The sequence below is a fragment of the Talpa occidentalis genome, unplaced genomic scaffold (assembly GCF_014898055.3).
Source record: "Talpa occidentalis isolate TD23 unplaced genomic scaffold, MPIMG_talOcc4v2.1 talOcc4.7, whole genome shotgun sequence".
NCBI lineage: Eukaryota > Metazoa > Chordata > Mammalia > Eulipotyphla > Talpidae > Talpa > Talpa occidentalis.
Genome location: NW_023605083.1, coordinates 23,669,912 through 23,686,269, shown reverse-complemented (window position 1 = coordinate 23,686,269; position 16,358 = coordinate 23,669,912). Strand labels below are relative to the sequence as shown.

Genomic DNA, 16,358 nt, shown 5'->3' with positions numbered 1-16,358 from the left:
AGGTCACTGTTAGAGACCACAGAGAGTATGCACATCTGTAATTACATAATCAACTCAGTATTACAACATGAACCAAATATTTAAATACCTAAAAGATCTTTAAGTAAAACAATACCTATACCCTTATTTTTTTCCCTACATCTTTTGAATTTTATATAATATGTGAGTAAAAAATGGAGAGCAAAAGTGGTTTATAGATGGTCAATACAATGTTTTTAGAAATGTATAAATTCTTTATTTAAGAATTTTAATTGCCCTGCCCCATTTCAGACACCTTCAATTAAGCCTATTCTAATCTCGACTAAGTGAGAAGCCAATTTCAAAACTTCACTTCCAGGCTCAGCTGTTTGACAAGTGCAGCAGCAGCCTGTCAAGACACTTGACAACATCATTCCTTCAGAACACAATGGCTTTTTTTATTTTAACCAACCCCTATTACTCAGTGATGGTAATTAGCAAGCCAATCTTTGGGGGAAATGTACAATCAGGCAATAACAAATATCTTTTATGAAATTCCTCCTTAAAAATAAATCACTGACACTGCAAATAGTCAATATGTACTGTTAATTTTGAATTAAATTGCCCACTGACTTACCAATACCTATGTTTCTGACCCTGTGAACTGAAATTCACTTTATCTCAAGTTCTGAATTTAAGAAAAGTGACAGTAACACAGTTGTTGGTTTTGATTTATTACCTCAATGGAGTAAGCAAGTAGTGATTTCTCCATTATTGCTCAGATTATACAGCACTTTCCTTGACTGGTTCCATCTTAAAGACCCCATTCCATGAACATTGCATAAAACACAGTTACCACAAAAGTTGGCCTTCTTAGGGCACTCAAAGGAGCAGGAGCAGGCTGACCCAGACAGCCTGAGATGTTGGAGTGCTCACCTGTGGTGGGCAATGCTCTGGGTTGTTGGGGAAAATAATTCCAACAGGGCCAACTGGAGATACTACTCTAAATTCACTTCTTACCTCAAGATTTTGATACACTTTACCTGGATTTATGATGTAGTTTGGAACTTTCAGAAAACAAGAGTGTCTGTCTCATTATCACACCTTTCTAACCCAGTATATCCCAGCACACCTCCTAACAACACCTTCAACAAGTTTCGACAAGTGCAGCTTAATCACTTGAGATGGGCCAATAGGTCAAGGCCCTGAAACTTTGTCTAAAACCACTGGAGAGCACTCTGTATATTTCAGAGAACAGGTAGACTTTCCACTACACAAAAGCAGCTTTGTTTCTGTGTATGTGACGCCTTCTAATTAGAATCAATGATTTTTTTTATTGTAGTTCTTGATAAGCTTGTTTGCCTAGCTTCATTTTCCTAAAACACTTTAAACGTTTCTAGGAAGGGTGAATGTCGGCTGAACACTGAGACAGGCCTTGAACTGGGGCTGCGGTATTGCATGATGTTTACAATTTGTCATCCTTGGGGGTAATTTTGTAAGCTTAAACACACTAAAGGACATAGTATAAAGAGCCAGGCAATTTTATTTTGTTTGAATATATTTATGGAAATGGACCAAAAGTGTCCATAGAGGCACATTGTCATTTTTTCCTTGAGTATGTGCCAATTTATGACCAAAAGCAAGCATTCAGAGAATAGAAGAGCATTTATGACCACACTGTGTGTATCAAATAAGCTACTTTATGAATAGATGGGGAATATTGTGTTTCAGGATCATAGTAAAATAGCCCTTCACACCAAATTTCTACTTACAATGGTGGATCTCTCAGTGATTCCTTTATGACCTTGCCCTTGATAATAAGCAGATCTCCCTCAAGGGTGAGTGCCTGTGGGACATGAAGACATCATGCATCCTCATGACTTAGAAAATGATGAGGAATGGGGAATTATGTACCAACAACATGTAATTCAGACAAGGTAGGGAAAACGTAGTAATTCACTTGAGGTAACAAGAGTTTTCTCAGGAGTGGTGACAATATAGTGATGGAATCCTCAGAGAGTAAATAGGGGGAAAAAATGTTTGAGCTGGGAAAGATTTTGTAAGCCAAAAAGCAATTTAGAGTAGCCAGCACTGATAAGAAAAAAGAAACGGTCTTTAACAAAGCCACTTTGATGAGACAGGATTACCACAGTGGAAAGCTGATCAATACTAAAAAGGTTCTTCTTTTAAAGTACAGAGAACCAGGATAAGTCAGAGGTGAAGTAGGAGGGGCATATCTAGTTCCCTGGGGCAGGAACAATACAATGTGTTTAGCTTTCTTCTGCACACACAGGAGGACCACACTTCCCAGTCTCCCTTGCAGTTAATTAGGATCATGTGATTGAGTTCTAGCCAATAGGATTCAGAAGAAGTGAAGTATACCACTTCAGGCCCAGCCCCTACAACTCTTCTGTACAATCATCAACATTCTGTCTTTTGCCCTATACTCAGACTTCAGTCAAGATATTAAAGGATTGAGTCACTGTAAGATCACAAGGAGCAAGCTACATTAGAACCTGAATAAGAAATAAACCTTTATCATACCCAGCCATTGATAATTAGGGCTATTTGTTAGAGAAATTAGATTACCTTAATATAGTCCAGTAATGCTTGTTATCATTTACATTTTCAAATAACATGTTACTGTCTAAGAGTATCTCTCACCTCATTCTTAAGCAGAGAAATTTCAGAGATCTTTAAAAGCAATAGAAATAATTTCCTTCAGATCAGAACATGGGTGGCCTACAGGGGAAGAAATGGCTTTCATGATTTTCTGAGTTGCCAGAGAAACAAATTGTCTCTTTTCCTTGTAAGTTAGCTCAAGAAATTTTACATTTATTTTTAACTAATTATTATGGAAAATTTCAAATCTTCATACAAATAGCAACATAGAATAATGAACCTCCATGAATTCATCATCTAACACCAAGCATGTGGATATAAACATATATATGTATATATGTGTATACAGATCTCCATTTTCATACAAATACATACATAAACACAGACATACAGAGAGATAAATATGTTAGTGTGTATATGTATTTTTTTTGAGGTCTGCTATATGCTATCTTTTCATCTAATCATTGAGCAAGGTACTGTGGGTAGGTGTTAAAAATAATTATCTTTGAGTAGTGGAAGGGAGAGGCTAAATACTTCCTTATTATTAAAGTGAAAAAATGTAGCTACCCCTAGAAGAATCACTAGAATCTTTCCTCAGTCATTCATTGTTCATATTTGTGAATTCTATCTTTATTGAAGCTCTTCCCTGAAAGCAAGTGTTGAATAGATGTAGAGGAAAATAATGAGCAAAACGACGGGTTAGCATGGGTTAGCATGAAAACTCTGAGGAAAGAAGGCAGTCGGAGTCACCTCAAATTTGAATAAACACAAATTTTCACTTTTGGTGGGTCTCCCTTCAACTTCTCCCTCAGCCCCAAATCCATTCTCTTGGATAACAAAGCACCATTTCATCTTTTCACAGTAGAAATTGTAAGCAGGAAGGCAATGGTAGGAGAGAAAGACTTTAGTAATGGCAACATTTCTTATTATTATAGAGTAGGCTCAACAAGACCAATAGCCATACCCCAACTTAAAAATTAAAGCACTTCCAAAAAAACATTCTAAAACACAGAAAAGAAATGATTCTACAAAGCAAGCTTTAAGAGCAAGACTAATCACATGTGCTCTCTGGAACACTCTAAACACCTGAGTGCACTGATGCTGGTTTTGGCTGTGCTCTCTGGTCACATAAGTAAGTGGCCTGACCTTGGAGGGTTTAATCCCAGGTGAGATGAGTATTTCTAGAGCAGGAAGCTCAAGTAGCAAAAGACTAGTCTCTCCTTTCATTCTTCCTTCCTTAGTCCAGAGAGGTTTGTGGCACAATGATGCTCCAGATTGAATCACTGGGAGTGGGCACCATTTTGGTAAAAATTAATTTAACTTGCTCTCCTCTTACCATTTCAAACATTTAACTCCATTCTGTATAAATTCAGTTTGAGCAGAAAAAAATTCCAAAGTAAATCTTAGCAGTGGGTGGGGGAAAGTCTTGAAAAAGCTGACAGGCTCAGCATAATGAGCACTAGTCCAAACCTTTGTTTAACAGTACTTCACTCTCTTTACAGATTATAAAAGGAAATATTTAACTAAAGGAAGGCCACTCATACACAGGATAATGTATGCAGCTTCTGTCCACATCTTAATCATTCTACATAACTGATCAAATAGCTTTGGTCTCTAGTCTTCCCCCAGGTTTTTAATTTTTTTGTTTAAAATCCACAACAGAAAATGTTTTTATGCTTGTCTCCATGTATGTGTTTCCCAGGCAGATCACTTGACAAAAGAAAAATTTGTATTTCACATATCTGGCAGAGATACATTTTAAACTATAAACGTTAACGATTAAACTTTAAAGAGACAGGGGCTCCCGGGTGGCGCAAGGGGTTAAGACACAACCTATGAAGCTGTCCTCAGCCTCTGCAGCACAAGTTCAATCCCTGGCCAGCGAGGGAGCTACCCGCATGGTGCAGCAGACCACTCCTGACTCACCGGCTGCTCCCCTTAGCAGTGTACTTCGGTCAATCTGCCTATTCTGTTCCCCGCTCTGTCTCTGGTAAATCCTCTCACCCCCCAACACACACCTCTGGCATGTACCCCAGCTCTTGTATGCATAAATAAATAAATCTTTAAAAAAAACTTTATAAAGAGACTGATATGGTTTAGGATAAGCTGAAGTTTCTTTTCAGATGCACTAAAGCTCGGTGCTTGCTACCTCAGTGATGCTACCGCCTAAGATTTCTTTTTATTAACTGAATTTGCATTTCTATTAACTAGGTGTATGATTCCAATTTTCAAAATATTATTCCTATTTAATGTGATTCTCATTTAATTTCTATTTAATTTACATTGGCCCAAGGTAAATTTCTAGCCTCTCTTTCTACTCCTACTGCCTGGTACCATCAAAGTACTTCATAACAGTTTCTTTCCCTGGGCTCTTTCACACCTCTGTGCTATGGAATTATTGGGGGACCGCCACCTGAATGACATCCCTCCCTTTCTCTGCAAGAATTACTCTCTTCTTTCAAGTTGCAGCTACCTCCTCTAAGAAGTCTCCCAGGTTCTACAGAAAATTGGAAGCTTCGTCCCCTGCACAGACCTCTATCATAGCCCTTGTTTCATTACTGTGTAAATAACTATCTGCATAACTCTCATTCCTAGAATATTGTGAGCTCCTAAAAGGAATATCCCATTTATTTCTCTACCTCCTAGCATCCAGGACCAGGTGTAGCACATGGCTTGTATTCAGTGGCAAAGGAAGAAATAAACATATATTGACTGATTCAACACACAGTGCATGTATAATTTGGGTAGGAAGACTATCTACGACCTCGTTTTTCCGGACAAGTCTGGTTTACACTGATATTCCAATGAAAAAGAATACCTTTCACTATTACAAAGTGTCCAAACTTGAGTAACAAATTATATGTTCACCCTAAGTTTGGAGCACTGTCCAATTACTCATGCATACTGTCCCTGTCTGTTCAAATTGGACCATCTCATTTTCCAATTTCCAACAACTTTTCAAATTAATCTTTTTTAAAAAAATTCTTTAAAATTCTCCTTCAAGGACCTCCCCGGTGGCACAGCGGATTGAGCACAGTGATGTGAAACTGTGCACAGCCTCTGCAGCACGGGTTCGATTCCCGGCTGGCCAGGGAGATCCCCACATGGTACAGCAGACCTCTCTTGTCAGCAGTGTATTTCGGTCATCTACCTGTTCTGCTCCCCGCTCTGTCTCTGGTGAATCCTCTCACCCTCCCGTGCCTCTGGCCTGTACCCCAGCTCTTCTATAAAAATAAATAAATCTTTAAAAAAAAATATTTCTTGGGCCTCCCCTCGTGGCGCAGGTGATTGAGCGCCACTCTGTGAAGCTGTCCACAGCCTCTTCAGCGCCAGTTCAAAATCCTGGCAGGCCTGCAAGGGTCCCACATAGCATGGCAGATCTCTCCTGTCTCGCCTGCTGCTCCCCTCAGCAGTGTATTTTGTCAGTCTGCCTGGTCTGTTCCCTGCCCTGTATCTGGTGAATCCTCTCACCCTCCCGCGCATCTGGCCTGTACCCCAGTTCTTGTATAAAATAAATAAATCTTTAAAAAAAAAAAATCCCTCAAAAAGATTAGTCAATATCCCCACTCGAGACCAGTATGTACGGCCCAAGAAAATAAAAATACCATGCTGCAAAATAGAACACACAGGTTTCATTCCGTCTTCTCACCAAATTCTTCTCTATACTAACCTCCCTTAGGAGTGATGACATCAATTAGACTAACCAATCTACCCTCTCAATGAAACTGCCCAGAGTTACAGGGAAATGGAGCCTGTCCACCCAACTGCTGTGTTTGCCAGTCACACAACCACTGCCCAGGGTTACATCATCCATTGTCCTATTGATAGTTTAGAAGTCCTGACTCAGTAATGACAGTAGAAACTAATAAATCTGCTGGAAAAAAATAACAAACATCTCTTTCCACATCATTCTATCGAGAGCTTGAAGAAAACATTTCTGAAAGATCAAAGAATATCAGACTACCCCTTTTCTTAAAAAATAAACATATTTGGTCTTTTATTCTACATACTCAAATGCTATCTGGACTCTAAGATGTCAACACAATCACTCAAAGAAATGGTAATCAGGAAATATTCCAAAGGTCACAAATGACATTTCTAATAAATTGCCAAATTAATTTTCCATACTGTTGTAGTGTGAATGAACTCAGAAAAATACATTTCAAAATCTTTATGAGCAAATCTCAAAAGGTTTAAAATACATCCCCTTAATCAGATCATTTATAAAAATATTTATATAATTCTTCCTAATTTTAAAAACATTATTTTGGGGCATGAAATGAGAGAAAAACCACAAAACAAATATGAACTAAAAGGAACATTAACCATCATGTAGCTAATGATTTTGCTTAATGAGGATTAAGCCTCAAATATTTAACCTCTTAGGGGTGCTCTCATTATCTATTGGTTTTCATTAATCCTGGAATCGCAGGGCAATGAAACATAAACCACCATTTGCTTTAAAACATTTTCACAGATCTGCAATGAATTTATTTTCAGGACAAAGTTCACGAAAGGCCGGTTCCCCAGGTAAAGTGGATTAAATGCCTTCTAAAGGGAAATAATACCAAACCACTACCAAATGGCAGGTTTCTAAACTGTGTTTTGGGATGTGAAATCTGATTTGACAGATGCTTTATATACTGTGGTTAGTACCCCATGTGATGAAAATTTCTGTGTTTTTGCTTTTACCTATAGTAAGGAATTTGAAATTTATGATTACATATATAGATCTACAGTATGTTAAACATGTACATACACAGATAAATAAGTTAGTATTTCTTTCTTAAGTAAAATTGTTGGGAAAAAATCTTGTGATATAGTTTATTTTTTAATCGTTGAGCTTGCATTAAATATTTGACAGACTGGTGCCTTGTGGGATATGACTTGGAAGCTACACTCTTTCTGATCTTTACCAGATGTTTCACTGGTGGTGTTTCAGCCTCAAGAGACAAAGAGGATATTAACGTTAATTTTATTTATTTAATCACATCAGGCAGATTTGATAAAAGGGAAAATTCAATATTTTGGTAATTTACCAACTCTTTAGAAATATCCATAGTAGCAAAAATGTTTTGAAGATCATTTTATATTAAAAGCAGAAAGGCTGCATTGTATTTGGAAGGGAGAACACTCTATATTTACCTCTAAATATGGAAACGATGTGACATATTTGTCAGTTACACTTTTAACCCAAGAAAGGAAGAAGATGGTGATGATATACATTGCTCAGCACAGTCACATGTCAACCTTTAACTGATTATTGCAGAGAAAGAGCACTCTGAATATGAAATGGACAGTTGGTTGAAATTCTTCTGTCACTATAGAGAGGTTGTACTATCTTATCTCTTGCCTCTGAATTTTATTTCAAGAGAACACAAAATTACCCTAATCATTTTCAGAACACTGATAATGAAGATGTATTCACTACTAAACACTGCCTAACACCTTAAGTGAAATGACAGGATAGATTTTCACTTGTCTAGCATTCAATGTCAGAACTTGGAAGCTTTAGATCACTATATCTCACCCTGGAATGCACCTCAAGAATCACTTGGGGAACTGCATCCCAGATCAATTGCATAGCATATTCCAGGGATAGACCCCAGTATGGGTTTGGGTACTTTGTAAAGTTCTCCAATGTCAGTCAAGGTTGATAATCACCACTTTGGAGACACTAAGTAGATAACAACCAAACAATTAGAAGTCAGAAAAATCAATTGTTTTAAGCTTTGTTTCCTCACCTGAATAATGGTATGTGTGGAAGGTAGTTGGGGTATTAATAGGAACTTATTTTCTTTTATATTTAGATAAAAATATATATTAATAGCTATAAAGTATCTCAGACAGGTAGAAAAGCATAAAAATTACCATTTTGTCATATTTGTTTCAGTTTTCTCACCCTCTGGAATAGAGATAAAGAGAAATTCTATGTCCCATTTCTTCTTATTTCCTTCCTTTCTAAAAGTACCCACTACCCTAAGGTTACCGATTATTCTTCTTTTGCATATGGTACCATTGTTTAACAAGTAATTATGTACTTATAACAATGATATAGTACTGCCTGGTATGTGTTTAAAATGTATATAAATTGCACTATACTGTAATATATCCTTTTGAATTTAATTTTTTCATTCCATAGTTATTTGACATTTATTGATGTTATCTCTATATATCAATATTGAGAGATTTCTATGTAGTACATCAATTTTAAACTCTGATTATTGTATCAGGAATAAATCAGTTTATTAATTTACCTTGTTTATAGATTTATAGATTTGTTGCTTTAGATTTTTTCTAAAAACTAGAGGTGCAATAAACATCTTTTTGCAAACCCCCTTACTACCATATACAAGACTGTCTCTAGGGCAGACATGTAGATGTGATTTTGTTGAATATGCTCATCTTCATCTTTACTAGATACTTCCAAATTGTTCTCCAAAGTGGTTGCAACAATTTTCACTAGCAATGTAAAAGCATTCCCTGTTCCCCAAACCCTCATCAATACCTAACATCATAAGAACATACTAATTGTTGCCAATATGAAGGTTGTGGAGTGGTAACTAATATTTATGGTTGGATAATATTTTCCTAAGGTCCCTTTGGGTTATATAATTGTAGTCACTACACCAATGCCAAGTCTTATCAATGTAACAAAATAAAGGATGTGGAAAAGCCTTCTTCCACAGCTTACAATGAATTTACTTTTCCTCAAGAAATGTCTTACATGGCTAAAGCTGGCCCATGAACTCATAAATCAGGCCATAAAAGAGGAATGGGGACATGGCCCCAGCTCTGTATTTATTTTCTTGTATTCATAATCCAATGTTGCTTAAAAAGCAAACTCCCCAATATTCAAGCCAAAGCAAATACTCTAGATTTTGCCAGGCAAAATGCCTGTGGAGAAATGAGTCAATTCATACAAAATTCAAAGCTGTCTTTGGTCAGTGACATTTTCATGAAAATCTGTGGGTGGGTAAAAGTTTTGCGAAATTCCTTCTTGCCATTGGACAAAATTTATCCAAGAAAAATAAGCAAAATTTAAGTGGTGACCTACATTCCCCCTAATTCTCTTATTAACACTCCCTAACCTCTCAGCACAACTGCTTTCTATTGTGCACGAAGGCAAGCCATCGGTGTTTCTGATCCTGGCAACAGAGTTCTGTCCCTCTGCTCACTCTGCTCCGATCAGATAGACGTTCTCATGAGCACTGGCAGACAGTGTGCCTGATCTCATTCAAAACACACCTTACTGGGCATGCTACCCAGGCATCACATACTCTTTAACTTAATGGCAAAAATACTTACAGTAAAAACATTCTCAGTGTGAGCTATGTTGGAAACATCACTATGGATACTGTTAGAGATGGTTAGTGTACATCTATAGTTTCAGATTATATTTTATGATGTCCTTTTAGGAACATGAAACAGGAGTTTGAGAAAGAAACAAATTCAGAGACTCCATGACTTCTTCTGATTTGAGAATTTGAACCCTTAGCATGTCACAAAACAATAATATAATTCAGTACAATTACACTTGGGAATACTCAAAAGTTTTCATAATTCTAAGATTCATCAATGTTGGGATTGGCCTAAGCTCAGGAAGGTCTAAATAGAATGAACTGGCACCTAGAAATTGCTTTAGTTAGTAGATGCCAGAGAATGGACTCAGGTATTTTTAATATAATACTGCCATATCTCAGTTTTTCATTTAACCAAGGTCTGTCCATCTGCTTGCAGAGGCCTGTAATTCTTGAGGCCTTTGCCATTGGCTAGGAATAGTTCTGTAATCACAGTCAGGCCTGGAAAGAGAGCAGCTATGCTGGCTTTTCACAGAAGCATTAAGAATGAGATATACAGAAGGGTGGAGTTGTTTGGGTGGGAAAGAGAAAAGAAACCATTCTCCTCTTCCAGTAAGTTAACCAAATAATAGATTAACAATCCTCCCCCTGTTTTGCCATCTAGAATCCTGAGTGATCTGAATCCCAGAGTTCTGGATAAGGCTGAAGTGTTACAGTCAGAGATTCTGAGAATGTGTTCTCCCATGCATGAAATGGAATTTGGTGTCAATGGAGGATACCTCTTACTGTAAGCAGACTATCACTGAGTAGCCTTTTCACACACCCTTCTTTTACCATGACTTCCAGACACTGATTGTGCTGCTTGTAGTCATGGTCACCAAACACAATTGGGTCATCCCATCTTTCTGGGTCAATAAACTAAGTGAAAATAATGACTAACTCTAACTATGGGCCATAGAAAATTAATAGCAGTTAAACATATGTAAGGCAAAAGTGTATTGGGTCTTATAATTTAAACTATCCCTAGTCTTTGCAGGATGAGATATAGTCACAAAAACCCAGAGATAACTTTATGTCTCCAAAAGAGAAATGTGGTCATTTTACTAGGCAAGGACCTTAATTAAGCTTTGAATCAACTACCATCAGTTTTCACAGCAGTTGGAGATAAAACAATTCAGTTTTAAGAGTTATTTGTGTCTAGATTCCCAGAGTGGAAAGACTGGTTTTGCAAAAGGCAGAAAAATCTACCTTTAACAAATATCCATCCACAATGTCTTCTATCCATGACTACAAGTTGAGTGGACTGCTAAACTTTAGTCAGTTAGCTATACCTTACAAATCAAGTAGGTGACTTATAAGTTTTCAGAAGACATAATGCTACGATATGTATGTTTTATATAAAAATGGATGTCTTACTGCTAAAAATATATAATCCCCAGACTAGAATTGCAGCATTAGTCAGTTCCTAAGAAACCCTGTTTTAAATAAACACATTTGCACTATAATGTGTAAGTAAATGCTTTGGGTTCTAGATTTCATAAGCTATTAAACCTAGCAATCTGAATTTTGCAAAGATTCTATCTAAAAATGGGGAGTGGGCAGAGCAGGAGAAGAGAAATCACTCCCTTACCCATCCTGAACAAGACAATAAAAAGCTATACAGGGGCCTGTAAATATTTACCTCTCAACTTATTCTTTCACTTCAGTATTTCTATTATTAATAATCATCATGCACACTAGCAAAAGTAAACTTTATAAAGTTATATGCCTTGAAAAAGTCTGGAAACAGTGGGAAAATGGGGAAATCCTATTGCACAAAAATTAATTTTGCAATGCAAAAGAAATTTGGGGGGTAATTCAAGCCTTTATGTTTATTTCAGTAAGCCAAATCCAGCAAACTATTTTCAGCCAAAATTAGTCAGAACTAAAAAGGTTGGACTGTTTTCCTTCAGAGACTGAATGTCTTTCCTGCCTGCAACAGGCCAGTGTGTACCAAACAGAGTAAATGGAATTGCCTTCAATTGCTTGTCTCTTACTGGCATTTTTAATGTAGAACCCTACTGACAGAGGTAGGTTTTTCAGCTTGGAATGCAATTATTCTTTTCACTCATATAACCTGGCATTCTCACAATGTATCAGCTTCAGGTTTTCCTTAAGAAAAATCACAACATGGGGCATAATGTAATGACAAGAAATGCAATTTCATTCTGCCAGAAATTCTTAAAACTCCTTCAAAAAAACCTACAGGGTGGTGAAAAGGGATGCCTAATACTTGTATTACCTGTTTGGTTTGCTTTTATGTGAATCAAACAACTTGGCCAATCCACAATCAAATATACATCATCCAGACTCTTAATTATCAAGACATAGGAAAGGGAGATTCTGGCTGAGGGACCACCATCTAAAAAAGTTCCTGAGAGGACCTACAATTCTCAGATTTTAACTCTATAAGAAATATCCCTGTCCATCTAGACTAATATAAAACACATGCATTTTTTTCCCCAAGCATCAAGTGAGCTGTCTGAGATTGTGCAAAGCCACTCTGTGATCCCAAGGGTGATGTCCTGCTTGTAAACTCTGAGGGTTTCTATTAGGTGCGAAGTGGTTGTGAAATCATTTAAATCATATCAGTCAAAAATAGTGAATTTTGCCAAAAAAACATTGCTTGCAACATCAGTGATGTGAAAAGGGGAGTCAGGGAAGACAAGAGGTACAATGCCGACTTCCTTCAACATCAAAGACACATGGCCTTCTTGGTTCTTTCTCCTTATACAGAAAATTCCCTCTCTTTAAAATTCGAAGAGATCCTGTGAGATTCTGCTCCTGTGATATCCCCTGGGTGTTTTTATGCTGGCTATAAATCATTAACAAGTCTCCAACTCAAGCTGGAGTATGCAGCATGCAGGTGTGTGGGTGCATGCAGCAACATTTTTACTAGCCAAGCTGCTAAGCTTGAGTTCCTTTCCAAATACCAGAGCCACCCCTCCCCCACTCCCAAAACTCACCCAGTTATTGGTGGGAAGGGAGAAAAATCACTGAACTTTTGCTTTGGAAAGAGCTAAAGCTTATTAGTGCTACATTGTGTGTATTCTTCCATCCTGCATATTTCACTAACTTTAATTTTGTAGCGGGGGCATCTATTTTCTAAGATTTTAGCCAGTGTGGCAGATCAACCTGCCGTGATGTGATTGATCATGTACATTTTGCAAAAGAGAATTCAGAACTGAAGGATGCCTCAGCTGCTAATGCTTAAAGAAGGCTTCCCCTTCCTTAGGCTAGAGAGGAGTCAAATTTCATGACTACCTACTCCCCCTCACCTCCAAACTACATAAAAGATAATATCCCCTGACTTGCAGCAGAGTTTGGAAAAACACACACAACTTCAATGAACTCACATGGGCTTTGGGAAACTCACCGAACACTTGTTGGGCTTCTCTCCAGAGTGGACTCTCATGTGAATCAGCAGTTTATAGCGCGCGTTGAATGGCTTGTACCTGCGAGGACAACCGGCCCAGAAGCAAGTGAAATCTTCCCCTTTGCGCTGGTCTATGTGAACCTTCTCGATGTGCCGCACAAGTTCCTCTTGCTGGTCATACAAGGCACTGCAGTCGATCCAGCGACAGCAGTGCTTGCCCCCAATGTCGTCCATCTCCCCATCCTCCTCCAGGACAGCCTGAGGCAGGGTCAGTGGCTGTGTGTGGGAGACAAGCTCTTGGTGGTGCAGGTGTGAGTGGGCATGGTAGGGAGGTGGGGGACCTTGGGGTGGTGGTGGGAGAGAAGGCAGAGACGGCGCTGGGGGCAGGTCCAGGGCACTACTGGGAAAATCATCCAGGCGTTCAGTCTTCAGCAGGCCGGCTGACTGGCCATTGGGACCCGGCAGGCCATGCTGCACCACCATGTTGTTGACCAAGCCAGGCTGGAGGCCCCCATGCTCCAGCTGCTGCATGCGTTCATACTCCAGCGAGCCATCCTCGCAGTAGACGGGGAGTGCCAGCCCTCCGCTGGCCACCCGCACACCTTTCTGGCTGCTCGGCACTGAACACGGTTGGGGAATGCAGCTGCCACGCACCCCCAGGAAATGCCCATAGACCTCTGGTTGCGGGGACATGTTGGCCGGCGAAGCCCTCGACCCGTTGATGTAGGCGACCAAGGATGTGGGTGAGGTGCGAATGATGGTATTGAAGTCAATCCCAATGCCATCAGACAGGGGAGACAAAGACAACGCTCTCTTCTTGGAGCGGGCTGAGTGGGACTTGGCTGAAGAGTGCCTGGGACTAGGGTATGGAGAGTGGCTATTTTCCATGCCAAAAAGGTAGGGTGGCAATGAATTAGAGACACTGTTGCTGGACATGGCTGTCCCAGGAGGAAGGCTTAGGAGGTCTCCTAGATCAATGCCATTCTGAGAGCCATGGTTCGAGGAGAGTGAAGGGAGGGTCCTGTAGCCTTGGGACCACTCTTGTTTCACGCTCAGTGCAGACTGACTTTCCGTCAGACTCAAAGTAGTGGACGCCAAAGACTCACGAGAAATAAGGGACCTGGAATAGCAGCCAGAAAGGAGGAGGAAAAAAAAAAGACAAACATTTTAGCAGGATATGGATTGCTTAAGAGCTAAAAGAACATTGCATTGACAATCCCTTAAGTATTTCCCCTAATTACATTCTCGGCTTAACACACATTCTTTGGCTAAGATAAAACCCAAGGCTTTTAGTTCCAGGTAAATAGCATTTTACCAAGAACAATGAAGGCTAGTGCTCCCTGGAATAATAAAACAAAAGATCTATTGTTTTAAATAATCTTAATACTTTAATGATAATAAATAGTCCTTGCCTTATTTTTAAATATCTTTTTAATGTAAGGGGAAAATTAGAGACATGGGAGTAATTATGGATGCTTGTTACAGCAAACCAAATAAGCAAGTATTTATTAAGCATCTACTGTGTGCAGCACACTACAAACAAGCATTGTATTTCCTGCAATTCGTGCTATCAATACTCGGGCATAATATCAAATTAGCATAGGAAATGAAAAAATATGAAATACAGCTCTAAGGGAATAACATCCTGAAATCAGACCATATTTGGAATTCTTCATTTGGGCCATGCAGGGTTTAATCACATTTGCCAGTATGGGTTTTATTGACAAGCTCTGTCCTTAAATCTCAGCATCTTTGGGCCAGGTGCAGATCATTCATTCACTTGTGGTAGTACATTTCTGCAATAATACATCTCCGTTCTTCTGACCCTTTATAAAACACACTTCACAAGCCACAGTATTTGTACCTGCATTTCAAAAATGGTTTGTAATGTAGTCTGATCATTTTAAAATTCATTTTGCTTCACTATGACATCATTGTCTTAAAAGTCATTGAAGGGCCTCCCCGGTGGCGCAGCGGTTGAGCGCTGGGTTGCGAAGCTGCCCGCAGCCTCTGCGGCACCGGTTCGATCCCCGACTGCTCCCCGGCCACTGGAGGAGGGTCCTACATGGCGCTCCGACCTCTCCTGCCGCCCGCTGCTCCCCTCAGCAGTGTACTTCGGTCCTTCTTCCTGCTCTGCTCCCAGCTCTGGCTCTGGTGAATTCTCTCACCCTCCCGCGCTTCTGACTGTACCCAGTGCATGTATAAGCAAACAAACAAGCAAACAAATAAATAAATAAAAACATGCCTCTATTAAAAAAAAAAATCATTGAAGAGAAAAGCTTGGATAGAAAACTTGTCACAAAAAAAGCTAAACATAACTCACTACATTTTCCCAACTCAGACATGGCTCTCAGAAAAAAGCTGGCTTAGTTATATGTACCTGCACTGATTTTCTACAGAGATTTTTTTTCTGGTTAAAAAAAATTAATGAAAACAATATATTATATAGATCTATGTCTTCCCAGAATAAGCCCATTTACTACTTCCAGCTGTTAAATAGCAACCTGTGTTGCAAAGGACTGAGGGAAAGACAATCATATTCATCCCATCTGTTCCTCTTATTCCTTTCCCCAAAATGGAGGCCAGGAACACTATTTCCTATGAGCAGCAGATATTAGCAAGAAAACATCTTGGTTCTGAAATGGACAATAAAAGGTAACAGATAACTCCATTACTGATGTGATGTTTGCATGAAGTAAAGTAATAACGTTTGCCAATGACATCCAGATGCCCTGGAAACAGGTGTTTTTGTGTGTGGGGGGGGGGGGTTGGCCTTTTTTTCTTGTTTCACATCCTCATATTTGGGCTGAAGTCCTTTCATAAGCTGCAAAGTGGTTTCTGAACCACCTATCTTTCAAATTTCCCAACACACCCACAGTATGAAGCTCTCCCTGCAGAGCTCAGCTGAAAGCTCCTGCTGATTGGATGTCAAGGGTCTTTTGGTCCCTTCCCCAGGGAGATTCAGGAATTGTTTTCTGATCCAAGCCAGATCAGTAGTCCTGTCATATATGAAGTAAAGACAATTGACTTTGCTTTACACCTGAGATTGAGAAGGTTTTTAT

At 39.1% G+C, this 16,358-nt stretch overlaps 1 protein-coding gene across 6 annotated transcripts in view; it reads right to left on the bottom strand.

The window, feature by feature from the left end:
- GLIS3 (GLIS family zinc finger 3) overlaps positions 1-16,358 on the bottom strand; it is a 654,971-nt gene that overhangs the window by 384,992 nt on the left and 253,621 nt on the right. For all 6 annotated transcript variants that reach the window (XR_008549586.1, XM_054689181.1, XM_054689184.1 and 3 more), the window contains one exon: positions 13,297-14,416. Coding sequence is in view for 5 of the 6 variants with exons in the window: in XM_054689181.1 (XP_054545156.1) it covers positions 13,297-14,416 (1,120 nt within the window). In the remaining variant the exon portion in view is untranslated. The remainder of the gene's footprint in view (positions 1-13,296; positions 14,417-16,358) is intronic.